General features: G+C 45.9%; 2 protein-coding genes across 3 annotated transcripts in view; both read right to left on the reverse strand.

The window, feature by feature from the left end:
• KANSL1 (KAT8 regulatory NSL complex subunit 1) overlaps positions 1 to 6,260 on the reverse strand; it is a 91,543-nt gene extending 85,283 nt beyond the window's left edge. Inside the window, exon 1 of the mRNA XM_032202602.1 lies at positions 6,165 to 6,260. The gene's annotated coding sequence lies outside the window, so the exon portion shown is untranslated. The remainder of the gene's footprint in view (positions 1 to 6,164) is intronic.
• A 5,101-nt stretch (positions 6,261 to 11,361) lies between these two features.
• The window catches only part of CDC27 (cell division cycle 27), a 32,425-nt gene continuing 16,718 nt past the window's right edge, over positions 11,362 to 27,068 (reverse strand). Inside the window, exons 9-19 of one of the 2 annotated variants that reach the window (XM_032202610.1) lie at positions 26,358 to 26,473; positions 25,828 to 25,927; positions 25,005 to 25,212; positions 24,066 to 24,235; positions 22,562 to 22,714; positions 21,113 to 21,321; positions 20,340 to 20,457; positions 19,386 to 19,514; positions 18,306 to 18,380; positions 16,431 to 16,611; positions 11,362 to 14,174 (exon numbers count right to left, since the gene is read on the reverse strand). In XM_032202610.1, coding sequence (XP_032058501.1) covers positions 14,092 to 14,174; positions 16,431 to 16,611; positions 18,306 to 18,380; positions 19,386 to 19,514; positions 20,340 to 20,457; positions 21,113 to 21,321; positions 22,562 to 22,714; positions 24,066 to 24,235; positions 25,005 to 25,212; positions 25,828 to 25,927; positions 26,358 to 26,473 — 1,542 coding nt within the window. In that variant the 3' untranslated portion in view covers positions 11,362 to 14,091. Of the gene's footprint in view, positions 14,175 to 16,430; positions 16,612 to 18,305; positions 18,381 to 19,385; positions 19,515 to 20,339; positions 20,458 to 21,112; positions 21,322 to 22,561; positions 22,715 to 24,065; positions 24,239 to 25,004; positions 25,213 to 25,827; positions 25,928 to 26,357; positions 26,474 to 27,068 lie in introns of both variants that reach the window. The other variant, XM_032202608.1, reaches the window with a different exon arrangement.

Genomic DNA, 27,068 nt, shown 5'->3' on the forward strand with positions numbered 1-27,068 from the left:
CAGAATTAGGTAAGACCTGCAAATATTGTATCCACAGCCAGCGTGGGCAACTGGACCAGAGCCAGACCTGCAAGCAGCAGCTCACCCAGACAAGTTTATTGCCCCCTCTTTGCTTCAAATCCACCACCAGACAAGGGGAAATGCAGCCAGATGCTGTCTGCTGCCCAACACAAACCCGCAAAGCTTATCACGTGTCTCAGTGTTTCTCAGGAAGACCGTCCAGTGTAGGACAGCGCAGCCCAGTGCTGGTTTTGATGCCCAGACAACTCGCCCTGCTCCTGTGGGTGCTCCGTCCCTCGCTGTCCTCCCTCCCTGGCTGACCTCAATGGCCCTGTCCTAACGGAGCAGCTCTCCTATCTCAGCAATTCCACACAGAACCTTGAAAAATTACTCCAGAGATCTCGACCTGGTCTCTAAGTGAATGGTGAAACAGTGCCAAGGAGGACATGGGGACCGTGTGTTAGCAGCAGCCCCATGGCAGTGCAGAAGCAGAGCACGCAGAACAAGCTCCCTTCTGACAGGTTCCCGAAGTGCTATTTTTGAAAGGCTGCCACATGGTGAACTCAGCAGCTTCTTGCTTCCTCCTGGCCTGTTTCTCCCCACCACATTTGGGCAACTCTTTAGGAAGCCAAGATACCAGCCCCTTACAAGAGCAAAACTCTCTCTTATTTTTTAGAAGCCTACCTAGAACTCGGTTCAGCAGAAAACCAGTAGCAACACATGCATCTATATACCAGGAAAGAGGGAGAGGAAGGCTTTAGCAATCAGTTGTAGAGGAAGTTTAAAATTTAAGAAGCCTGTGCAATGAGGTTTTTCATCTTTTACTCGTTCTGCACTGCCGAATTCTGCTAATTGAGGCAAGAACAACCACAAGCTGACCCCAGCCTGGCAGGCTGCTGCAGATCTGGGCTCTCTTGCAGCACAGCCATACCCACGGCTTTCACCAGTCACCCTGAGCAGGAGATGATGAAGCAAAAATTTCTGTGCAGTCCAAAATAACACGACTCTGGCCTTTGCCACGTACCTTTTTATAGCCTTCCCATTCAGAAGAGCACTGCAGCCTCCTCCCTGTCACCCAGCTGCTCCCGTCGGGCACGAGCCCACACCTCGAGTCACAGCTCAGCTGGCAACGTCCCCAAAGGGCTCTCGGCCAACAGCCCCATCCCTGCTCTACCAGCAGAGCCAACTGCCCTGTCCACGAGTACCCCAGACAGGCTCACTGCTCCTGCTGACACCCCACACGATCAGGAGGTGCTCTCAGTGCCGAACCCAAAGCCTTTACAGCATCAGCTTGGAAACCTTTCTTTGAAGCCCTCCTCTCCTACAAAACACACAAGCCACAGGGCTCCATACCCGGTGTACCCAATTGCTACCTTATTTCCCCCCACACACACACATCCTTTACCTATTAATCCTCGTGATTTGCTTTGACTGTTAGATTTCTAAGGCAGGTACAAGCTTGGTGTGCATATACAACTATTAATTCAACAAAACATACTAACAAATAAGCTAGGGCACATGGAGGGAGACTTCAGAGCATGCAAAGACCCCAGATCAGCTTGAGAAGCATCTTATCACAGCAGGGAAAGCAGTGACCACCAAGGGACATGGTGACACGACTCCCTACAGACACTGCTCCAGATATAACTGCATTTTTTGCACATGCTGGTTTGCAACTTTGCCATTTTTTGTTAAAACATCTAACGATCTCAGACATCAGCGGCCACTGAGGCTTCAGGAGATGCAAGACCCATCTATATTTAGCTTCAAACCTGACGAGCTGCAACAACAACAACAACAAGAGACCTTTGCAGCGATCTCTGCACTTCCAGTACCCTTCTGTAACATCAGAGAAAGTGTCCAGTCACGGCACCAAAGGCACTCAGCTGTGACACACAGCACTCCCCGGCTGGCTCTTCTGAAAACGCTCACCAGAAAGGACAGAAAGAGAGCAGAGCTCTTGAAGAGAGCCACGTGCAGATGGAGCAGAGGCTGGGGGGGCTCGGGGGGTATCTGTCCTGCTGAAATACCCCAAGGTCGAGCTACAGACCTGCACCCTCGTCAGAGGTCAGTGGCTATTCCGATTTGCTTGGTATGAACAAGAAAAGCACACAGTACTCCCTTAACAAGCTGGCAGACCCACAGAAGTGACATTCCTGGTTTGAAAGCCACATTAGTGATCCGGATCGAGTCATTTGATGCAGAAACCCCTCACTGCGAAGACAACGCGTGCTGTTTGTTCCCACAGCAGAGAGCCTGCTCTGCAAAGCACCACGACTCGAGGTCGCAGTCCTATCATCACCCAGGCCAGGGGGTTGTTTTAACCTGTTGTGAAGGTGAGGAGCACTCAGTGGTAGTGATGTGGTAAGAAACTATCTTAAATCAATTACTGTTGCAACTGCAAAATGTGTTTATATGGTTTCCATAAGGAGGAGAGGCTGGGAATGTACGGCTCCTTACTGAAGGTAACAAACTAACTTCGCCACTGTATTTCTGAGTCCCTGCCAAGGATGTTGGTTTCTCCCTGCCAAAAACTGCTCAAATACTCCACACTGTTGCATCAGACCAACGTACTGAAAAGCCTCGCTTCTTAAAGTCCTCATGGGAAGCTCTATTTTTTACCAGTTTGGGGAAAACAGTGGAGGATCTTCCACAGAACAGCAGGCCGAGTACTCACAGAACAGCACCCTGAATTTGTCAGTCCAGCTGGGGTCCGATAGACAGGTTTTATCAGCTTGCAGAGGGTAAAGCAGCCAGTTCTACATTTAGTTGTAACCCTGTATCATTTATGTCCCCATAAGTTACCAACAATATTATCAGGTTGGCTTAGATCCATTCAAAACACGCACGTGGAACTGCACAAAAGGGGCAAGAACAACCCTCAGATCTCATCGGATTTCTCAGATATTTAAGAAGCACAACGATGGCAGGAGTTCAGGTGATGCTTCATTATGGGAATCGTGATGTTTTGTGCAGCATGCAGGACACAATCCCAGGCATTTCATGATATCATTCCGCTGTTTATCTGTAAGTAAGGCAATGGCACACTTCAAACAAGTTGCATCCCTTCCATTTCAGTTTACACGTACTTTATATCACGGGAGAGAAAAAGGAGGAAATAAAAGGACAAGGAAATGCGATCCTGCTCTACCCACGGAGAAGCCCATGCCTTATCAAACCAGGAGACAAAGGCTAACAGCGTGGGGACAGCACATTGCAAATCCCAATACTCACATTTGTGTCCCCATAACTAGGGGCAACATTCTGCTCCACTGGATGATGGGCAAAGACTCGGGAGGCTTCATGTAGAAGCTCAGAAGAACCAGCGAGGTCTGGTTAGGAATTCCAGCAACTCGTAGCAAGAAGTCTGGGGCTGAGGGGAAGGCCAGACCTGTACCTGCTGTGCAGCTCAGCCCTTCTTCCTTCCACTTGCAAAGTCTCAATGTATTTCCCTTGATCCTGGGCGAGGAAATCCACAAGCCACACCTACGGCTTGCAGAAGGCCTTCACCACCTTGTCCTGCACCAAGCCCTGCACTCACACGTCCTCCTGTGAGTCAACGGCTGATCGGAGAACCAAGCCAGCCTCTAGCCACGGACACTGCTGGAAGCTGGACAGGGAAGTTTGAAGTCTCCATTTGTATTTCTCGGCCTCTTCCCCTCCACCACATCACCTTTCCCAGCCTTTTTACCAGCAGAATCAGTTTCTGTTTCTATTACTGTTTAGATTGCCAGACTCAGGGAAAAGCACACCTTGCTATTGACCCACGCCTGCTGCAGCTCTTTAACCAGACTGAAACAGAACCAAATATGCTGGTTATTGACTATTTACTGCTCTGGTCATACTCAAGTCTCACCTAGCTATGCTCTGAGCACTTCTGTTCCGGAGATAACAGTCTTCCAGTCTTCAAGCCCTAGGTTTTGGTGCTTCACACAATTTCCTCAGTCTCCGCCAAATCCACCTGCCTCCAAACCCGCAGCAATGCAGGAAAACACCAGGCATTATCGGTGGGAAGAGTCAAGTCCCTACACGCTTTCCTTGTTCAGGATACTTCCTACAGCAAGGCAGGCACAGCAGAACTGCAGGGGAACAGCAGCGAGACCAAGGCAGCGAGTCCCCCAGTTCTGCCACCACCACACGAAGGCAGAACACACGGTGCTCCTGCTCCTCTGCTCCAAAACACCTTCCCTCCCCTCCGAGGAGCAGCAGGTAAAGAGCTTTGTGAGACTTAAGGGCTGTAATGGAGCTGCTTTCCTTATGACTATAAAAAAAACAAACGCAGGCTGTGACAGCAATATCAGGTGCCACGGTTTGAGCCCAAGTCGGGAGCGCAGGACACAAAAGGATTCAAATACTCAGTAGCCAAAGGTTTAAAGCTATTGGCACAGGAACAGAAGACATACTCAAGCGCTCAAAAAAAAAATAAAGCAAGGTCCACCTAGCTCCTCCTGAATGCCTCCAAGCAAAAGCGCCGAGCGGACGTGAGAGCCCGACACAGCGGCTGGCTGCACACCCTCCTCGGGACGCCCTCCAGCAGGCTCCTACGTGACCTGCCACGGGCACACCTCCTTCCCCTCGGCTCCTGCCACAGATTGTGGAGAGCATCCAACCTTATCCTCCTGTGTGCCCGCTCCCGAGCTGCTCTGCAGGAAGAAGCGGGTGCCTCCTGCACCCCTCCGGCACCCGGAGCCGAGGTTCTCCCCGGGGCCACCGGGCACGGGTCCAGGCTGCGCGGTGCGAGCGCTACCTGCAGCGTTTGCGGCCACCAGCACGAGATGGATGCTGCCTCTCGGGCTCACCGTGGCTTAAGGACTCCTCAATTTCACTTGGCTGCCCCCCGTCCGCCTTTTCCAGGCTGGAGCAAGGGTAATGAGCTCACGTTTGGATCCTGATGTTTTGTTACATGAATCAGCACCACCTCCAGCTGCCGCAGACCCTCACCCACTGACAGGGACACGAAAATCCCCGGGCTGACAACATCCCAAGGCCACGCAGGCACCAAAGCCCCCACAGCCACACGATGAACCCCTGCAGAAGTGAGGACTGATTTCCAGAGAAGCCACTTCCTGGCTTCCCATCGCTCCAGCAGGAGCTGTAGGCACTGCGATTTCTGGGAAACTGAGCGATAACCTCCAGAACTTGTATCAGAGCCTTAGTTTCCTTTTTAAAGCCCACACAACGATTTGCTGTTATTATGTACACACAGAATAAGAGCCTCTGCTTGTTTCATCAGCCAACTGGAAATCAGATAGCAGAGCAGATTTGTCTAATGTTAGCGTGAAAGGACTGAGTAAAGATTTTGGGTTTTCCCATTCCAAAAGAATTTGTCTAAATTCAGCCCTTCGTAACTGGGCTAAAGTCAGGCTGTTTTGGCTTATAGACTTACATGAGGAGGAAAACGTCCTCCCCTTCAGCATTCCACTTTATGCTTTACCCAGATCCGCATAACTCGATTGCTGCACCTAAGTGTTTACCCCGTAATAAGAGTTGCAAGATAACAGGTGACTTTTCAAAGCAAGCATCAGCAAGTCCTCACGGCCCTCCGCTCCAGACCCAGAAGCTCTTCGGTCACTTTGCAGAGGCACGGAAAGGCGATCAGACTTGTCCATGGAAAAAATAAAAGCCAAGTTAAGACCCTCAGTTTTCATAGGAGAAAGCCAAATCCCTTAGACTGCTCTGACAGGTGCACACAGAACTCTGATAAACCAGGCTATGGCAGCAAACAAGGAGGATCTGCCAGCTGTGAGCCTGGGTTTTAGGGATGCACATAGTACGACGAGCAGAAGATTTTCCTTTTTCTAGGCAAGTCCCACCTCGGTGCCCTGGTGCTGCTGTGTACACAGACAGGCAGTACCAGGACACACAGACAGGCTCCCAAGAGGAGGCTGCACATCTCCCTACGTGTGGGGGCACAGGTCCAGGCGGCACAGACCACTTTTGAGGGAAGCACCCCTCAGACACAGAACACGGCCCTGTTTTGTCCTGCCCCCGCATCTTAAACTTCAGCATTCACCAGGAAACCGCTGCGGGGGGCCAGGCTGGCCCCACACCACCAGAAACCCAACGGGAACCTAAAAGCCCAGCGCAGCCCACCCAGCTCGGGTCGCTTTGCAGGCGGTGAGACCGAAATTCCTGCGGTCGGGTGGGATCGGGGGGGGCCCTACCTGGCTGGCCATGCCGGTGAGCCCCATCCTCACCACCTGCGGCCGGGGGGTGACCAGCAGCGTTCAAGGGAGGGATCCCAAATTCCAGGGGGTCGCTGAGCAGCGTTGGCGGGGGGGGATCCCCAATTCCTGGGGGCGAGCAGCAGCGCGGGTGGGGGGGTCCCAAACGCCCCCAGCCCCGGCGGCTCCGCAAGTTTCTGATTCCTCCGGAGGCGGCAAAGATCCGGGACCTGCGGGAAGAAGAGGCTGCGGTGAGAGACAGTGGGGGGGGGGCCCAGCACCACTTCCACCCCCCCCCCCCAAAACCGTGAAACCGGGGGGGGGGCACCCCAGGATCCCCGCCCCCCCCCACCTCCTTCCACCCCCCCCCCCCCCACCCCGGGCCCGGGATGCGCCGGGGCTAAAATGGAGGCCCGGGATGGGCTGGGGAGGGGGGGGGAGGTTCCTGAGGGGGGGTCCCCGCCTCGCACGGAGCCCCCCCGAGGGGCTCAGCTCCCCCCCCGGTACCGCGCCCCCCCCGCCCCGCCGCGGCCCGGCCCGCTCCCCGCAGCCAAGTTGCGGGAGGCCGGTGGGGAGAAGGGGCAGGGGGAGGGGGGGCGAGGCCGGGAGCCCCCCCCTCACAGGAGCCCGACCCCCTGAGGGGGGTGTGGGGGGGTCCCGCATCCCGGCCCCCCCCCCCCGCCCCGCACCGCCTCGCCCCGCACCTACCTGCGCCGCTCAACCAGCCTTGAAGTGGGGACCTTCCGCCCTCCCCCGCCCCCATTGGCTGAGCGCGGGGCATGCGCCCACCCCATTGGCCGCCGCCGCGTCAATCAGCCCCCTTGGGGGCGGGGCCCGGCCGGTGATTGATGCGGGGCCGCCGCTCGCCCCCCGCCCGCAGGGGCCGGGACCCCCCCCCCTCCTTTAACGCCCCCCCCCCCCCCCCCCCTCCACGCTCCTCCGGTTCCCCCCCCCCCCACACTTCGCTCCGTGCGCGCCCCCGAGGCGCGCCCCCGAGGGATGGGGAGCGCGGGGGGGGGGGCCGCAGAGCGGGTCCCGGCCTGGCCCCGCCGAGGGGGAGGCCCGGGGGGGTCGCCACGCGCGGCCCCCAGCCCCGTCCCGCAGCCCCCGGGGGGGGCGCCAGGCCCCTGTGCCCTGGGTGAGCGGTGACACCAGGCCCCGGGGGGACACCGCACCGGGTGGCCTGGGTGGCAGCAGGGCCCTGTGCCACTGGTGACATGGCCCCATATCCCACAAGTGACACCAGGCCCCTGTCCTGTCGGTGACACGGCTTCCTAGGTGACTGCTGACACCAGGTCCCTGTCCCACGGGTGACACGGTTCCTGTCTGAACAGTGACTCCAGGCCCTTCTCCCACGGGTGACACCAGGCTGATGTCCCACAGGTGACAGAAGGCCCCTGTCCCACATGTGACACCAGGCCCCTATCCTGTTGGTGACACCGCTTCCTAGATGACCAGTGACACCAGGTCCATGTCCCACAGGTGACACAGTCAGGAAGTCTGAACAGTGACTCCAGGCCTTTGTCCTATGGGTGACACAAAGCTGACATCCCACAGGTGACACCAGGCTGATGTACCACAGGTGACAACAGGCCCCTGTCCCACAGGTGACATGGTTTCCTATCTGGCCAGTGACTCCAGGGCCTTGTCCCACAAGTGACACCAGGCCCATGTCCTGTAGGTGACACAGCTTCCTGGCTGAGCAGTGACACCAGGTCCCTGTCCCACAGGTGACATCTTTTCCTGCCTGACCAGTGACACCAGGCCCACGTCCCACAGGTGACACCAGGCCGCTGTCCCCTCGGTGCCCGTGCCCTGCACCCAGGGGATGCAGGAGGGGTGAAGCAGGGAGGGAAGAGCCAAGAGAGGGACAGAGCAGGGACACAAAGGTGTGACAAAGCCACGTGGAGCAGACATCACTGGGGCCTCCACCCTGAGCAGCCCCCCAGGACCAGCAGCCCCTGCACCTCCTGGCCAGGACAGCCCGGCCACTGCGTGCAGGTGGCACAACTCACCTGGGTCACCTCTGCTCTTTCTTTTTGCTTTTATCCATGAGCGGGGCTGGGGTTAACCCCACCAAACGGACGCCACATCCAGCAGGCTGAGGACGAGGGGAGCTCCTCGGCTTTTATCTGACGGAGCGGGGATCCCTAGGGCAGCGAGAGGACACCTGGATCATCCACGGCTTCTCAGGGACCTGTAGGTCTCAAACCGTTTGTCAGGAGACACAAGCTGCTATACCCACACGCCAGATGCCTTTCAGGAATATCACAATGCAGATATAAAAAGGGGGCAGGCAGCAGTGGGGTGCCATAGTTATATGCCTGGTGCAGTAACTCTCAGATTGCTTTACGCCACACAGGGAGGCTCCAAATGATGGCAGTCACAACCCCACCGCTCTGCCGAGCCACGGGCAGAGCCTCCGGTCCCCTGCAAGAAGAATTCCTGCTTGTTTGGGGCAGCAGCAACGCAGCCACGGCACATTTTAAAGCCAGCATCCTTCCAGAAAACAGAGCAGGGGATGCGCTCCCACCCAGCTCGGGGCAGAGAAGCTGCTGTCAGACCCCAGCGGGTTCCATTTCTAAATCCATGTAGACACACACGAGAAACCAAAAGAGGCAGAAATTAGCAGGCTGAGCCTCTTGTCTCATTAAGGTTTCTTTCCAAATGTCCCAACAACAAGGAATTTCTGTTGTTCCTCATGTATGAAACACAGGATTTTTTTTAAAAAGGAGATTTTTAACCAATAAATCATCTGAACAGGAAGACTGGCAGAAGGGAACTTGGGGCTCCTTCTTGGACATGGCTTTCCGAGGTAGTATTTTATAGACCTTTGAGTATTTTTTGATTGGTTTACTTTTTTTTTTTTTTTTTTTTTTTTTTTAATGATCTGAGAGGTGTTTCTGAGACCTCTCTTACTGGTACCGTTAGGGTTCTTGAAAACCTCCTCATCCTTTAAGGCCCAATAAGACTGTCCGGGCCAGGAGAGTGGGTCCCATATGAGAAGGGGTCAGAGCATCACGAGAGCAGGGGCCAGGACGCCCAGACCCCGATGGAGCAATAAGGGTCACAGTCAGAGCCACAGGTGGGATGCCCCCATTCTGTGATTTGTGCACCAGCAGGCATGGGGTGCTGAGCATTGTGCTTGAGAAACACAGAAAATCCCCAAACCAACCCAACCCTGCTGAACACAGCCGGCGCTGCGGGGCTGAGCTGTCCCTGAGCGGGCAGGGCTGGCGCAGGGGCTGTTGGTTCAAGCAGGGATTGCCAGTTTCCATTGGAGCTGTTTCCATTGGGGGGCCTGTCACCCCGTGTGTGTTTTGGGGGGACCCTTTGGTCTCCCCGTGAAGAAGGGGCCACGGTTGGGTTTACCTTTTTCACGGAGGGGCTCCAGCAGGGGCGATGCCGAGGCGAGGCGCAGGATCTGGTCCCACTCTGCGGCCAGGGCAGCATCTGCAGGGCTGGGAGGTGCCAGCCCTCCCCGGCTGGGGGCTTGGGACTTCTCCTGGGTCCATCTGGGTGCAGCCCCAGTCTTGCCTGTGCCCAGCCGGCCACACTCTCCTCGTCCCAAGCCATCCAGGCCAGGCTCACTGGAAACTTCCACAGCCAACTGCCACGGAACCCACCGCCCGCTCCCAGCAGCACAGTGCCCATGGGTGCTGCACCAACAGCCCCGCGTGCCCCAACCCTGCCTGGGGCACCCCACCGGTGGCACTGCCACCCCAAACAAGGGACCGGGTCCCCCCGCTGTCCCCATTCCCCAGGCTGCCACGGCAGGCAAGGAACAGCTCCCCGAGCTCATGCAACAGCAGGAGCCAAACTGAGACATCACGGGCCGCAAAAACACAGTTTTGAGAAGCTGATAGAGAAAGCAAGCGGAGGAAGCCTGATTCTCTGCATTAGTATCATTTTAAGCCCTGCTCCTCTGAGGATCAGGAACTCTTCCTGCCTTAGAAACCCAGTTCTTCACACCATGCACAGCCGAGTCTTACAACCCCTCTCAAAGCAGCTCAGCTCAGTTAGGAAACGAACAACACATTTCAAGCAATATGAGAAATACCAAATTTCAAGCAAAATGAAAAATACAAAAAATTGGGCTCCTCTACCAAGTCTCGCTCAAATCAAGTCCCTAACGCTGACCGAGGGGCAGGAAACAGGGAGATGCTGCAGCAGCAAAGAACCACAGAGCAAAGCCCAACATACCCACACGAAGCTGTACACACTGAATGCCAAAAACATTCCCAAGCTGCAAAGTCTTGAGATATTTCCAAGCCCTAACACGCGCTGCGTTGCTACCATTCAGTATCGCAGCTGAGTTAAATCTCATTTAAAAAAGGAAAAGCTTTGCTTTACTCCGGAGGCACCTAAAGCTCAGCCAACCATCGACAAAGCTTCGCTTTGCCGCTAGGAAGCGTGCAGCCCGACGCACCCTGACTCGCCCAGAAGAGCGGCACAGGAAGAGCGACTCGGCTCTCGCTGCTGCGCGCAACGCAGGGCGGGAGGTCGGCTGCAGGAGCCGGTGTGGCCATGCCCGGTGCGCAGCCATGGAAGGCCGGGTGGAAAGGCACGGAAGCAAAAAGGGAGGTGTAGGAGAGGGTTAATTTCAGTGCAACTTTTACAGCCAAACCCGGCTCTCAAAAAGTCACCGGATTAGGCTGACACAAGACCCAGTGCTAAAAGCTTTAATCCAAGGGTACCGTGCTTGCAGCAGGAGGGATTCCCCTGGAGCCTGCAGCTTTCTGCACATACTGACGAGCACACCTTCCTGGCAAGCCAAGGCTGTGACCATTTCTCTGGTGTACAGCGCTGTAGTTTCCTTCACCAAAGAGGAATAAGCTCTTGTTGGAGTAATTAATACAAAATGGTGTCAGCTGTGAATCCGGATGGCAGGTTTCCAGCAAAGGGGGCTGCAGGAAGAGCCCCAGGACACACGAGGTGGCACGGGGCAGAAAAGAGCCCCGGGCACCCAGCGGCTGCATCGCTGCGCCCGCAGAGCTCTCTCCCTCACGCTCTGAAGGCTGCATCCCAACACCCAGCCAAAGCACCTGCTGCTGAGCCTGCTTTTAAAAGTAGTTTATTTGGATTTTCCACATCCTTTAATGAATCGCAAATATATTAACAGAAAAGACTTTTTTTTCCCCCTAAGACTGTACAATTTCTGAAATAAAAAGTCAGGAAAGCAAAAAAAAAAAAAAAAGACAAATTACATTGTTTCAATGCAAATAGTACACACCACACCCACACTTTGCATTTTTCCATATTTTTGTTGTAAGAAAATGACAGTTTCCTAATTCTTTTCAGTGAACACCCTTGCCCAAACCTGGCTGCCAGAGTGCCTTTGTGCCCACCGCCCTTCTCCTCGCCCCTCTTCAAAGAGTAGCAAAACTTTGATTCAATACTAATTTTGTGCATCTATTTAGAAGGTAAAATAGCAGCGTGGTCCAAATGTTACTTGATATTCTTGGAGAAAAAAAAAAGCAACCATTTATGATGTACATATAAAACAACAGGACAGTTTTTAAGTATTAAATCTTCAAGGTAGAATGAGTATCCTTTTAATACCCCAGCTGAATTAGGAACTCTTGCCAGGGTGTTGGAAATCTTAGTACAGTTGTTCACAATTTTCAGAGAAGGGAAAAAGCCACCTAGTTGCCTAAACCTCTGGTCCCCAGTTAAACAAGCAGCACGTCTTTTGGAAAAGTCACAAGAGCAGCACCTGTTTTTTTTTTCAGATCTAAAAAGGATGGAAAAAAAGAAGAGTGCAATTTTGGGAGCTAGAAGCACTCAATGTTTCTTTAGATCTAAAGACAAAAGGCCCCCTGGCTTCAGCCGAGAGTCTTCTAGCTCCCGGGGAGAGGGAAGAAACTCCTGCTTTTTGCTTAGAAAACATCGGGAACCAAAAGGAAGGCAATTCACACATCAAGTGGTGGCACTCACACAAGTACTGCCTCCAGACCTTCTGCTGAGGTGTGGGGTGCTCTCAGACTCCTTGAGGAAACCTCACGAGGAACGCACGCCAAAGCTGTGGGCGCAGTGCATCTGGATGGAAAAACGATGTCATGACAGAGCCGGGGAACCCAAGAGCCCCACGAGAGCTTCACCGTTGGCACAGAACAGCCCTTGGGAAATGCAAACCCTGTGTTTTCCTCAGAGAGGATGCACAAGGAAGGGAATCGCACCAGAACAGTGATCACCACGGGAAGCTGTGCAGGATTCAGCACACTCAAGTCAGCCAAAACACATCGTGGCTTCAGTTCATCCCCCATCCAGACACACATCGGGCTGAAGTGCATGGCCGAGGCACAAGGCTTCTTTCATATACTACCACTCCTCATTTTTTTCAAGTTTAATTTCACACTATTAGGGGAGTTCAGGCCTATTTCTCTCCGCTTGTCCTCCTGCTTCCAAAAAAAATCAAAGTATTTCTGCACAGCACTTGTGGATTATTTTGCATTTGATAAAGGCGTCCCGGTGGCTCACAGCCAGCGAGGAGCCGTGACAGAACACGGGCCTGCTGTCAGACAAGGCTGCAGTTTTAAAAGCTGAAGTCCTAAAGGTAACTACACAACCCCTAAAAGAGATATTTAAAAAAAATTAAGATTGATGACAAATAGGTTGCTATGAAATTTGTATCACTCCCAATTTATTATGCATAAATTGCTCTTTAAAACTGTTTGTATCATACACTTTCTCTATCGCCACTGCATAAAGGGCACCAAGTGTTGCTGCAAAACGCTACAGAGAAAGATCCTTTTGGACTGGTTACTGTGGCATAGTTTTCTTCCCACAGCAGCAGCCTCAGTGGAAGAGGAAAGGGGTCTATGTTCCAACAGTGAGAAAGTACTCTAAGAGGCTTAAAGAATAGCTTAAAAAAGAAAGAATTGCACATTTTTGCACACTGCTTGGACCACACTTTAGAAAAGTTTTTAAAAGGACACTATCATAGCAATTACTTGATGCATTTGACTGTAAGGTTCTGATTATATTAAGGCTTCCACGGTCTTCCCAGTTTATTTGTTCAGAAAGACACAGGCGCTGTTGGTTAAGGGTTTGATGTTTCCACATTGAGTTGTATCTACATTGCTCTTTGATTTCGCCCTTTATTAATTTTTATTCTCACACTGGGAAGAACAAGTCATGGGGTAGATGAAAAAAAATGAAGCAATGTGTTGCCAACTTGTTTCTCTGACGTACAAAGTAAAACATTGACATTTTAGAAACTAGGTGAATAAATTAATTCTTGGTTAGAACATGAAAGCATTCTGTGAAAGCTACGATTCTGCAATGTGATTCTCCTGCTACGTTTCCACTCCTGCATGTTTGCACTCTAAGTAGGGACACTGGGCATTGTACGTAGTCTGACACGCTCCCAGTCCTGAGCACGTGCATTGTATTTGTTCACGGGAAACACTGCAGCTTTAAGGTCATATACATTCCCTGGCATTTAAGTTACACTACAATATGCGAAAGTCTTTAACAGCCTGCATTTGTCAACACTGTCCTTGAAGAACTTGGAAATGAAGTTCAGCACTCTGCTTACCAAGAAAGAACCAAACTAAGACACATTTCTGGAAAAAGAACAAGACACTGCTTCATTAGTACTATCCCCGCATCTACTGGCTTCGTTACAGCAAACCACAAGTCTTTCTTCCGCGATATTTTTCCAGCAAAGGGGAGTCCAAAAACAGTATTTCCTCCTCAGTCATTTTCATAAACGTGTAAGAGCCAACTAGTCAGACTCAGTAGCAGCTGAATATTGCACTGCCATTAATTCTGGGTACAGTTTAAGTCTGAGTGGTGTACTCATGGTGTCAGTGGAGAATAATGACAATGCTGGCTCAGTGATGTGAAGACCCAGGATGCGAAGGAAGGGGAGAACACAACAGTACCAGTCACACACTCAAGCCCAGATACTGGCTTTTGGAGGTTAAAATTCATCGCTTTCAACTGCATGGAGCTGTGTGTCATCTGCATCCGTCATGCTGCTCTCTTGGGATTCATCTGTGCCAACTTTGAAAGAAAAACAGAACAACAAAACACAGAGTAATCAAACAGTACTAGGCTGCTTCACTACAAAAATTCTTATACAACCAACTCCAGCATGTTAAAAACACAGCAGCAGCGTGCTTGAACTTCATTAACAATGTGGAGCTGAGTTCCTGCCTTTGTCCCCTTCCCCCAAAATGCTTTTAGGCCATATGGCTTCTTCCTTGCAATAAGTCAACCCCTGTCAACTTAATGAAGGCTAAATAAATGCATTTAGAAAGGAATTAACATAATTCACTATGAAAACATACAGCCTAATTAAATGTCTTCTTAGATACCTTCTGTTAAATATCTGGAATTCCCAATGCCTGGCTAGGTAGAGATGGGTATGGAAGGTTCCAGAACTGCTTTAGAATTTTAACCCTACCGCTTTAGAATTTTAACCCTACCAACTCTTTTGAATCACACCAACTACTTAAAACGCTTACGTTTAGTTACCCACTGCATCAGTGCATCATGCCCACTCAATTCACAATCAATTAACATTAAATTAGAAGCATTAGACACTCTCTAGTTGCTCTCTGCTTTCGTGACAAAAGCTACTGCATAGAACATCGGGGAAAAAATTGCTTTGAGTAAATGCATACAGAAGTTTCTCACACTCAATTACTCTGCTCACTCAAGCTCAGATGATGGCTGGCCTACAGCTTCCAGGAAAACTACTCAAAACCAGCAGAAATCTAAAGACAGCATGCTATGCACAGCATAAAGCAAAAATACATATATGAGAAGCTACCCTTAAATATTTAAACTTCTATACTAGTTTAAATTAGTACCAAGGTAAATATCTAATCATGGTTGTTCTTGACACACAGGAGTGCAACTGGGGTCTTTCTATAGTACAATTCAGCATATTATCATTTCCCAAATGACTAAGAGGCTTCATGTAGAGAAACACAGATGATTTTGCTGCTTTAAGGCAAACACTTCACAGGTTTCCTGCACAATAGGCTCATCAAGTTTCATGCTACAGAATTTAATAGCACAAAATATACTAGCCAACATGTTGTAAAGCAACTCTCCATTTATCTCACGTATCCTAAAAATGTTATTTAGCCGACACTGTGAAACTCATCTACATTATCTGAAGAGCCAAGGAAACTGAACTGTCTACACACAGCTTAAACATGGACATTGTTTTATTTCAGTTATGTTTATTGGACAATTTTTATTTTTATTTTTTTTTTTACTGCTCTGTGACTTAAGTGTTGCTCAGAAGTTCAAGTACTCTGTCTCCATCTTCTGGTCAGAAACACACTCAGCCCCCAGTAAGCCAGCATTCTAGGTTAGTCCAACTACAACAGCAGGGAGAAGAAAAGTCTGATACTTCAGGAAACACAGCGCAGGATAGTTCCCATTATTAAAAAGCACACTGTACACAGGATCAGTAAAAAATATTATGATATACAGTCACCATAACAACTTTTTCAGATGAAGATTTTGGATTGTAGAACATAGTATACATGTGTTTTGCTTTTTTTTTTGTTTTGTTTTCCAGAACTGCTTTTTCTTCTTCTTTGGAGGGAAAGAACTAAATGGCTTATTAGTATTTATTCACCACCATTTCAGTTTGTATCAGAGAGTTCAATATTTATGGCTATCCACTTAACATTACTCTGGCTTCACTGGAACTTAAGCTCACAACAACAGCTTAGAAAGAAGGGAGACATCTGGGCCATCCTTTTCTGTGGATTATTCCAAAGTAGTTCATTTGGGAACGTTTTATTTACTCTTGGTTCAAGTGAAACTCTTTCACTGACTTCCTTTTTCAAAAGCTACCTTTGATATTTTCCAGACGATCAAAGATGTTTACCTAACATCCAGTTTATTTAATTTCTCCCAAAGCATCTATAGATAATTTTAGTTACCATTCACTTACATCGCATGATTTGATGCTTCTATGGGGGAAGAGTGGAGGCTGTAGGAACATTTTGTTCTTTCCTAAGATGGTATTAAGCAACCATGAGTTGTGTGACTTTACAGCATTATTTTTGTCCTATTCCATCTACGTATCCTAAAGAAAAGTCAATCCTTTCTCATAGGAAATCTGAAATAAGACATACCTTCTTCTGAATCAAGAACTGAAGTTTTTACCTGCTGAGCAGCAATGCTGAGTACTGTGCTTTACTTATTAAGTCTGGAATTCTTCCTACTTACAGACACTAGATGACTTCTAAGCAGGAATACCTTATTGAATGACAAATGGTTGGAAATACAAACCTGATTCATAGGGATAACATTCATTTATTTGCTCTTCTTGAGTTATTGGTTCCTCATCATCTGGAAGGTAACGCTTATCAATAGCCTCTTTAATCTGGTTATTGGCTCCTTTGGGATCTAAGTCCATCGCCCATGAGAAATTCATTAGGGCCAAATGTGTTTGACCCAGTTTTTTATAAACCTAAAATAAAAGCATAAGATGTTACATTTACAAGAAGTTGCTACTTGAAAGTGTGGACAAACATGAAGCCAGTTAACTAAGATTTTATGAAAAGCAATGGAGAGTACACGTAAGATTTATTATACAAGCCAAAAGGTAAAGAGAAAAGATGTGCAGAAAGAGCGTGCAAGTGTTCCTACTTAAATGGCCAAAAGGATTAAAGGATTAAAAGAAATTAGCAGCTGACAGATTCAAGAACATAAGAAAGTGGCTCTTCAGATATAATTTATGCTTTGCAACTCTGGCAGCAAGGTGGTATAAGAGCTTTTAGCATGTGTTTTGTGTTGCCTCCCTCCTCTTCTCCAATTTCTACAGTCATTGTAATCCCAGATCTACTACTTGCTCAGGAAAAGCCCGAAGTCTCAGCCTTCTATTGTGAGAGACAGAGAGAAGTCTGGTGAAGCAATCACCACACGCATACAGTGACCTTATATTCTTCCCTACAGGAGGTTGGGGGGTGGACACCAATATTAAGCATCACCTAGCTTGTCCTGCTAAACTGAATGGGAACATTTTCACAATAGTACTTTACCAAATCCAGTATATATTTTAATATATTTTAACTTCAGAGCAAGTTTACCATGACAAAGAATCGCTCTTTACCATTAAGGATAGGCAAACACATAAATCTTAATACAGATAAATTAAGCAGCAAAAGTTCAAGTTTGTCAAGACGTGGCAACTAATACCAATTTAGAGGTCCAGCTACTCCTACACCAGTCACTAAATTTCAGCACAAATCCTTTTACTCCTCTCTAGTTCAAAAGAAGTCTTGTTGATTAAGAGTTACCCAGTACTGTGAAAGAGACCAACTTGCCTTGTTGCTTCATAATGACCACCCACAGAAGAAAAAATTGCAAAACTTAAAGCACATTAGCCAAAGGAGATTGGCGAGGAAGAACTTGTACCAGATTACTTTTCTCTGGCATTAAACAAAAAAAAGTTGGAATGTGAATACAGTTGATGGACTAGTAGCATCTTTTCCTGTGTTAGCCCTGTCCTGAATAAAGACTTCTTGCTTTCCAAGCTGATAGCTTTCTACAATTCTTTTGGGAAAGCCATCAACTGAATGAGACACTGAAACTACTAATGGAGACTTAAATACTCCAAAAATACTAATTCAACATTTCTGATATGACATACTGGAGTGTGATTCAATATTTTAATAGCTTCATGTCCAAAAAACCAACATGTCTGGCTGATAGAAATTCTTCATTTTGAGGGATAGACCATTTCCATTGCTGCTATAATACTGGATCAACTCTTTATGGAGTTCCATTTTCAAGGAAAAATACACAACTATGCATAACCAGTACATCTTTTTTCCAGTGAATTATCTCAAAGATCTATTTCTCACTTTCTAAAACAAATTTTCAGGTTGACAGTAGTGAATCAAAGAAGGCTCAGAACAACAGGGGACAGTTATTTTTTCTTGGTTTTAAAAATACCTTGAGGCTGCTCCTGTCTTCTGCATTTAAAAGCTGATAAAGCTGTGAGTTTATATGCAGTAAGTCTTATTTAAAGCTTTGGGAATTTTTAGAATACTGCCCCAAATGGAAGCAGCTTAGTGACAGGCATCAAATTTTCTCATTAAGCATACATTTCTGCAATGAAGGAAAGCAAAGTACTTACGAACACAGTTAAGTTCCGCCTACCTTTCCTATTAAAAAGTAAACAAGAGACTCTTTGGGAACAATCTGTTTCAGTTCTTCAAGTTCTTGTAAAGCAGACTGAAAAGGAAGAGAAAAAGATTAAGTACAAGCTAGCAGTCTGCAACCAGTTACAGCATCACTAAAGTGCATTTTAATGCTGACAAGAACCCTGGCATTTACATACAGTATACTCCACCAAGAACAACAGTACAGGAATCTAAGGCTTCTTTTTACATTAGTTCCTCATTTAAATAATGTAGGATAATATAGCACAGTTATAGCAACAGAGAAAGTCTGTTGGGCTTTGGTCTCCTAGAAGAATATTGAATATTTTTCTGCTCCCGTATTTATCCTCTGCTTTTAATTTTTAAAAAATCAATCTACAAATAGCACTTCAGTAAGAAGTATTAAGGCTAAGGACTTATGTTTAACTGGTCACATTATGAATTTTCAAAACAAGTTCTAAGTAAAGTTTTCCCTTTACATATGTACACACATTTCTGAAGCAAGGTTTCAGAAGCCAGACTGCAGCTTGTATTCTGTGGCCAAGAAAAACAGGCCAGAGGACAAGAGTCACTGGAAAGACAGACTGTGGGAAGATCGTCTCCACTCATAAACAGGGTACAAGTCAGCAAGGGATCAGACAAATTATTTGGCTTCCTATTTTTTACTTGATAATACAGCCTTTCAAATGACTAGTTCTCATTGCTATAATCTGTTGTGGGGCTGTTTGCTGAGCCAATTTTTAGTAGTTTAATAGAGATTCATGATAGCACAGCCCCATCTTGGTGACAGCTGCAATAACATCCCCTTTTTTTTTCACAGGGAGACTAAGATATTAATTAAAAAGGTACCTGTTCGCTTCAGATTTTATGACAATCAAAAAATTTAACATATTGCAAAGGTGGCACTTGCCAAAGCAGGTGCTTTACGTTAGACTCCACAGGGTAGGTCAATCTTCCTGCTCTTACTGCAAGCCTTGATGTTACCAGTGCTTACCAGTTCACATTCAGCCACCAGTGTATCCCTATTCATAGCAATTTCAAGATAATTTAAGGTTGTACGCATAGTACCAAATCTTACCTTGTACTTTTCATTTGCAAATAATACAGAAGCTCTATGGAATTTGCATAGCGGGTTCTTGGGGTCAATGTTAATAGCTTTGTTTAGGGTATCCAAAGCCTTTTCAGATTTTTTCAGTGCATGCTGGACCTATTACAAAAAGGAGTTAAAACCTTAAAAAGGGAAAATGGCTAAACAGACTTGTTTGGCAGATAAGCTGCTATATTTGCTTACAATATGTTTCAAAAAAAAAAAGTCCAATTCCAGACCAAGTCTTAAGAAACCAAGCTTTCTTACAGGAAGAAAGCTTCAGCTCTCCCTGTCACGACTTCAAAACACCCTCCATCCACTGATAGAAAATCATCTAGCCTTCAGCCAGGAGTAAGCTCAATGCCATTCTCAGTGCTTAAGTGGTAAGAATCCTATTGTTCCTACAGACCCTGACAACTTTGCTGCTGCATAACAGGTGAGTGAATGCCAGCAGGTTACCTGTTCATGTTTGCACAGCCTTTTGTTGCCATCACTAACATCTGAGAACCGCTTTATCATATTTGCTGGAGTGAGGCTTATGGCTGAGGTACTGCTTTATGTACCACAGTGGCAGATGGACAAACGACCAGCTTTCCAGATCGCCCTGCAAATTCAATATGCTGTTCCCATGAGTAACTGCACATGGGCTTGACTTTCATACCACTAGTAACTTGGCTTATTCATATAAACAGCCTGATAGTATATTTCATTACTGGCTAAAAACAACTGGGGGTGAGGAGAGAGGAGTGTGTATTTCCCTGACACATTAATCCCATGGCTATTGATCCATATGGCACTTAAGATCCTGTAAGAGCTACTCTGAGCTTTTACTTTTGTGCTTAAAACAGGTTTAGTAGGACTAAACGTGTTAGTAGGACTACTGCAAGCAAAGTACAGAGGCAGATTAAAACCTAACAAGGAGAAAGCTGAGTACAGACTACTTACTACTCCAATGTGGCACAGTAAGACTGAGCTCTGAGGATTGATATCAAGTGCTTTCTGAAAATGCATTTCTGCTAGACTGAATTTTTCCTGTTTGTAATAAATCATTCCCAACCCATACCTGCAAACAGAAAAAATAATTTTGTTACGTAAGACTGCATTCTGAGCACACTGATACTATAATCACTGACAAAAGTTAGTTAATATAGACTTGCCACTCCACCAAGGCTAAGAAGTGACTCTTTATAGGAGAAAGCTATGACTAAAGCTACTTTTCTCGATTGCATTGGTTGAAGAATTGATATCCAATACACAAAAAAACTAGCTGAAGAGCAAAGGTAGAAAGCATACGAAATTGTTTAAAAGATTAGGTGACTTACATTAGCAAATCTGAGTTTTACTACTACTTTTTTTCCCCTCAAAAAAAGCTACAAGAAACAGATTACATCCTAAGGTATAAGAGGACAGATCTCATCTGTCCAGCTGCAAGTGAAGAACAAATAACTAGATGCACAAGGAGTGCTGCACAGAACAAAATAGTCAGCATAACACAGCCCAAAAGATCAATAGAAGCCAGAAAAGCTCTGATTTCTTGCACTCCCTGTGTAGAGTAAGTGTTTAACAAAAATGAGATCCACATCTTCTGCAGGAACAGCTTTACTCTCTTCTTAGTGAGAATAGTGCTAAGAAAACATTGCCAGTGGCAGCACGTTTAATTTTTCTCAAAAAGGTGTTCCACATCACATGCAACACAAAAGGGTTGAAGCATGACTTACCATGCATTATAGTGTCTAGGGTTGACTCTGATTGCATTCCTAAAACAAGCTAATGCTTTGTCTAGTTCTTCTGTCAACACAAATTCATGTCCCAAAAGGGTGTAGGCATAAGCATAGTTTGGATCAACTTGAATGGCTCTCTGGAAGAACTTGATTGCAATGTCATGCTCTCGTTGCAAGCTGAAACAGTTTCCTGCAGCACACCACGCCTAGTGAAAACAGCATTCCACAGTTAGCAGTTTCTTTTTACAACCAGTTTGAGATGAACAGATTTTCCAATACTGACTTAGTTTTCACTTCCAACTAGATTATAAATAGTCCTAATAATAATAATAAGAGTTATTTAAGCCTCTGAGAAAGAGAAGGCTGAATATCCCTTTGAGCTAGACAAGCTGAAGTACAGAAATCAAGCATCTAGACAGCCATCAAATCTGTGCCAATTAGATACTTTGATGACTAAAGCTTCTGAAGCTGTTGAAAGGCTAGAAATAAAACATCTTGGATATCCAAGAATGATGGAGTACATCCACACACTCTTCTCACATTCCAGGATTCTGGAAGCTGCAGAGTAACAATTTGAGCAGCAACCTCCTCTCCCCCTCCTGCTCAGCAGCCATCACCAAGATAGTGAAATATCATAGACAAGGTCCCTTGCTTTCCCAAACTGCTAGCTAGCATCACTGCCAAATTCCCTAACTGTTCTCCATTACTTGCATTAGAGTCATTATCTGTTATTTTTAATCTGCATTTTCTCCTTTCCAGGATATCTTACTACTACTTACTGACCTGCCACTTCATTATTTTTTTCCCCTCTGCCGTTAGACAAGCTACTAGGAAGACACAAACAAGATTCTCTCCTCCAACACTAAGAAAAAACTCTACAGCTTTCTCAACTCTGTTAAGAGCACATTTATAAACACATATGTATTACTTGCAGTGTGGCAAGTATTAAGAGGTCTGTCTTTTCTTTTTTTGCATATCATGCCTGTACTGCTGTACACTCTGCAGGTTCAATAGACCTTAGAATACAAGTGTGCAATATTCTGTTGGAAAATAAGCTCTAGAGCAAATATGTTTTATGTGTCAGTGAATTAGTTAGAGCAATTAAGAGGTGGTACAGGAAAAGCCATTCTTTATCTTCACATACTGGCATTAACAGGCACGACTGACTAATCCATGATCTTCCTGGATGAACGGTGCCAATGCAAATTTAAATAACCATTAACAGATAAAAGGTTTCAACCTGTTTCATGTGAGTTTATATTCTAATGCCAAGAAGCCATTTCAGGGATCATCAGTTCAAAAGCCAATCCCTGCCATGTCCCTCTCCAGTTTCCCCATGTAGTTCTCACGTGAGAATACACTCGAGCTAGATTGAATTCAGAGTTTTGTTCTAAATCACTGATTTTGCCAGTTACTCTTCTCATTTAACACCACAGCATTTTATACCTCTGGTGAGTTTTTATCCATGTCTGTTAAATCCTTTGAAAGAACAGAGAGCGCAACATCTTTCTGCAGATGCCACAGCGTAGTCGAATAGATCTCCATGCCTTCTACTCTGTAGTTTTCAATCCTCCTTACTTCTGAAAATATCCTCTCAGCCTGAGAAAAGAAATCAGAAGTCAAACTTAAAACAAGATTCCACCCACCAAAGCAGAGCACATAGGAGGCTTCTAACCTTGACCTATGTCCAGATTGAGAATCCTCTTTGCTTTGTAAGTGTATTATGCAGAGCTACAAGTCCTGTTGTATTTTTAACATCACCTCCAAGTGAAGGAAATAACTATATCTCAACATAAGTAGACTAAGCAGAAACCCAGCTAGCCCTCCCTGCTGCTGTCTCGGATTACAGGACTGTTATATCGCAGTGCAAGAGAAGCAAACATCATCAGCAAAAGATTTGTCAGTCCTGATTATTAGCTGTTCTAACAGATGGCAGGTATTGCACTCATACTGAGAACTATACCCCTCCAAACACTGTGTGTATTAATTACAGGGCAAAAGGCAACATGTGAATTCCTGCACTGAACATGGCTGATGCAGGGATGGGGTGTGAGTAAGAGTGTGACAGCACATACATGCACTTTATTTTCATTTGAAACTGGTGCACTTCTTATGAACAGTTGACTAATGAAGTCTTTCTGATGTAGACTCCTATTTCAGAAATGCAATTTCCAAGTTGTAACACAAAGTAGCAACAAGGGAAGAACACTAATTCCAGGAAATTCACCAAGGTCTGTAGCCTCAGCTTTCAAAATTAACTATTAAGTAGTACAGTAACATACAGCCTGATTAGCACAATCTAGAAACTGCTTCTGAAATCTGTTTGTCTCCTGCACACAGCATATCAGAAGTGTTTGAAAAGCTTCTCCTAAGGAAATGAGCACGTCAACTATCAGGACAACAGTGATAAGCAGAGTTTTACTGCTGGATTACCCTTAGCTGCTCACTTCTGTTTCTGAAGCAGTTTGGCATCACCTAAGCTGTACAAATACAGTCATTTCTGAGGCTGCAAAGGAAACTAGGTCACTGATGTGATCTGCATTAACTAAAAAGGGGGCGAGACGTCTGGTTTTAGAACCCAAATAGTTTCAGTGATCTTATTTACAACACCGCAGTACAAACAGTTACATCGGCACAGCTGTGGGTAAAGACAGGGAGAGGCAGGGGAGACCCCAGTGACTGGATGCAAGAGAAAATAACTCAAGCATTAAAATAAGTCTAAAGCATTCTCAGAGTCTTCAGGAAGCACTCAGCCTCTTCCAGAAGGCTGAAGGTGATGCAGCTTCAAGATCTAAATCCACTTTAGATATAACTTGACCATTCAAACCTTGTTTATACAGCTATATTAACTGTAAACTTCCCATAGCTTTCACAGGAAGTCTGCAGGTTTTCTGCAAAGCTTTCAAAACAGAAGTGAAAAGAGTAAGAACCGACCACACACAGTTCCTACCTGCATGTATTCCGCCAGCTCAAAGTAAGCTCTCCCAATTTGGCACAGCACCCAACCAGTGTTGTAGTGGTGAGATGGTAAATGGCTTAAAATATTTATCGCTTCTTTGCAGTTGTATGAACACAAGGCTAAATAACCTTTCCCCATGTCCCGAAGAAGGCTCATCAAACCTTCTAGGAGAAAAATACAATAAATAAAAATGGAAAAAGGATTGCTGAAACTACTAATCCCTTAAGCTCTTCAATTGTGGCAGGCACTGCTCCTGATTTTACTTATTAAAATCTCCCAAGAGTTTCTAAACAGGCCTATACACTCTTAATTCAGGCATAACATTCTGAACAGCAACTCTTGTAATGGAAGTCAGATACCAACAACTTCTTAAGTCAGCAGAGAAACTGAAGTTCAGGACAAATGGATTTTTTTGCATTTACAGCAGCAATTCAAACATTTTTTCAGGTCTGAAGCAGAGTTTCCACGTCTGGTATCCATGGATACCTCTGCTTACTGCCCAGAAACTCTATCGAGCCAAAAGAGTAATTAAACAGTTTGTCAGAAAATCCTAGACAATCTGGATAAAGACAAGCTTTTAAACAAATGGGAAATACGGAGGGAGAATAACTACATAAACCCAATTATGATGGAAAATGATTTGATTACTTACAGTTCCTTTGAATAAGTTTCAAACAGCCTTGTCTGAAAATATTTTAATCCCTAGTAAGGACCAGAGCTGATGAATAGATTTGCTTACAGATAGACACTTTTTTACTACTACTTTACCTGTTCTCTTTAAGTTAACTAGAATATACTGAATTCAATCAATCTTTATAATTATACAAAGGTCATAGGTGCAGGCTAAGAACAGAAAACAAAACTGGAGCATTCTTCCCCACTAAACCATAAAAAGGTAGATTTACTAAGTTGGACAGCATTCAAACAGACCTGCTGCTGCTTTTTGTAGCGTAAAAGCCTGGATCTGTGGTGCAACAGTAGAAATCTTCCCTTCTGAAATGATGGAAGAGTCTAGTTTGGTAATTTCCAAACTATCATTTATGTTTGGTTGAGTTATTCCTCCCTTATTTGTTTTACTTTTTGTTTTTCTGTTTGGAATCTTAGGTGGAAACTTCATTTTCAATTTTTTGCTATTTTCCTGTAAGTAAGAACAAGAGTTACACATATAAAAAACTTCTGAATTCAGATTACTAAACCTGCAAGTGAACTGTGTAAGAATGTACATATGCCCAGCCATTTTACTTTCAAACTTAAATATACAGACACCTTGTAGCTTCATTAAATGTTTAGCTGTCCTTTTCTTGGTAACTACAGTTCATGAGTATTTGCGTTTTGGTGTCCTGCTCCACTGTTTATAGAGTAGAAAACCAGTATGAAACATATAGCTTGCTTTTCAAAAAGCAAAGCATCCACCCAAAATGAATTTTTCAATAAATATGAAGAACACAGCGCCTTATCAAACAGGCTGACAGCTAACAGGACCACTGCATTTGTCATCCAAGCACACATCTTTGTCTTTCTTCATGATATTCTTGTTTTCAGTCTTAGTTAAGCATTCTCAAGGATGAAAATTTACATATTACAGCATCATGACGTGTTTCACAGTCGAGATATTTTGTAAGTTCTACTCATTACAGAACCTGTTCTTAAGCTGCTACAATTGCTATGTATACGGGGAAATTATTAGTCAGTGCAGTGGCATGTGTAAGGGAAAAACCCCACAAGTTTGAAAAAACTGCAGGAAGTTTGTTACCTTTGTTGTAGAGCTATCACTAGTAAATAGGCGAGAGCTTCTTCGAGGCAGTGCATTTGGTGGAGCAGCAATTGTTGGGCTCAATACCTGAGGTGTTGTACTGAAAACAAACACATTACAGTAAAGTTCTTAGTTCCATTCTGAGCAAGTTTTAACACAATTTTATTGTCGTGTTAAAGAAAACTGCTCAGGTACAACAGTGCAGGTATTCCGTCTCAAAGGGATGGGAAAAACAGATCTACCTATCCCATGTTAAGAAAGTGAGCAGGTTTTCTTTTCAACTACCTTAACATTTATTGAAGAAACTGTTTAACTGCCCAATGAAATTTAGAACATGACTACCCACCACATGCAAGCTTCCTATCCGATGAAGTTCTTTTCCCCCTAACAAAAAAGCTTCTTCCTTATCTAAACAAAACTCTGCAGGAATCACCAAACAGGCTGTGGAAAATAAATTTTAAAATCCCAAAAGCTTTCAGAAAGGAGAAGCAAAAAGATAGTTCCAAGTTGCTTTGTTTTTATTTTCCTACCTTGTCTGTGGGCCAGAGCTCTGTGTTTGTGCAACAAGAATTGGAGTGACTTCTCGGCTATTTCCGCTCTGAGAGAAGACAGATTTTGTTCCAGCTTGGCTTATCCTGGTGACAGCCTGCATAACACAAAGTTTCTACAGGTTTGTTATTATGTCACTAAGAAGCCTCAATCTGTTATATCAGACCAAATCCCTTCTGCCTATTGAAAGCTGCACTAAGGAGGAGAAAATAAGTAACTTCCACAAAGGCTTCCCCCAACCACATGAGGAGCACCCAAAGCATTTCTCAAGCTACCTGAAAAAATGCAAGTAGCACTGAGTTTACTAGAGTCATGCACAGTATTTGAAAGATTTGAAAACTCCATCTAGTGGCAAGAAACTGTTAAAACTTTGTGCAAGAACAAAAGGGAATTAACAGATGCCATATTTTAAGTTCCTTCTCCACATGGAGAAAGTTGTTCAAAAACTCCCAAACAACCAGGGAATGAAAAAAAATCTCGAATTCTCACACCACATTCACATCCAGAATCCACTCACCATTAACATCTCATTGTGGTGCTTACTGTACAATATCTGAGCCTGCCACTCCCCTGAAGATCCTACAATAGTTTCAGTGCCTGTTTAGCATACCTGTTCCCAGCATGAATCAGTACCTTCAATTACACCACTACTGTATGAACCTTTGGGACAGATGCAGAAGAAACCTTTTCGA

This window comes from Aythya fuligula, chromosome 24 (genome assembly GCF_009819795.1).
Source record: "Aythya fuligula isolate bAytFul2 chromosome 24, bAytFul2.pri, whole genome shotgun sequence".
Classification (NCBI taxonomy): Eukaryota; Metazoa; Chordata; class Aves; order Anseriformes; family Anatidae; genus Aythya; species Aythya fuligula.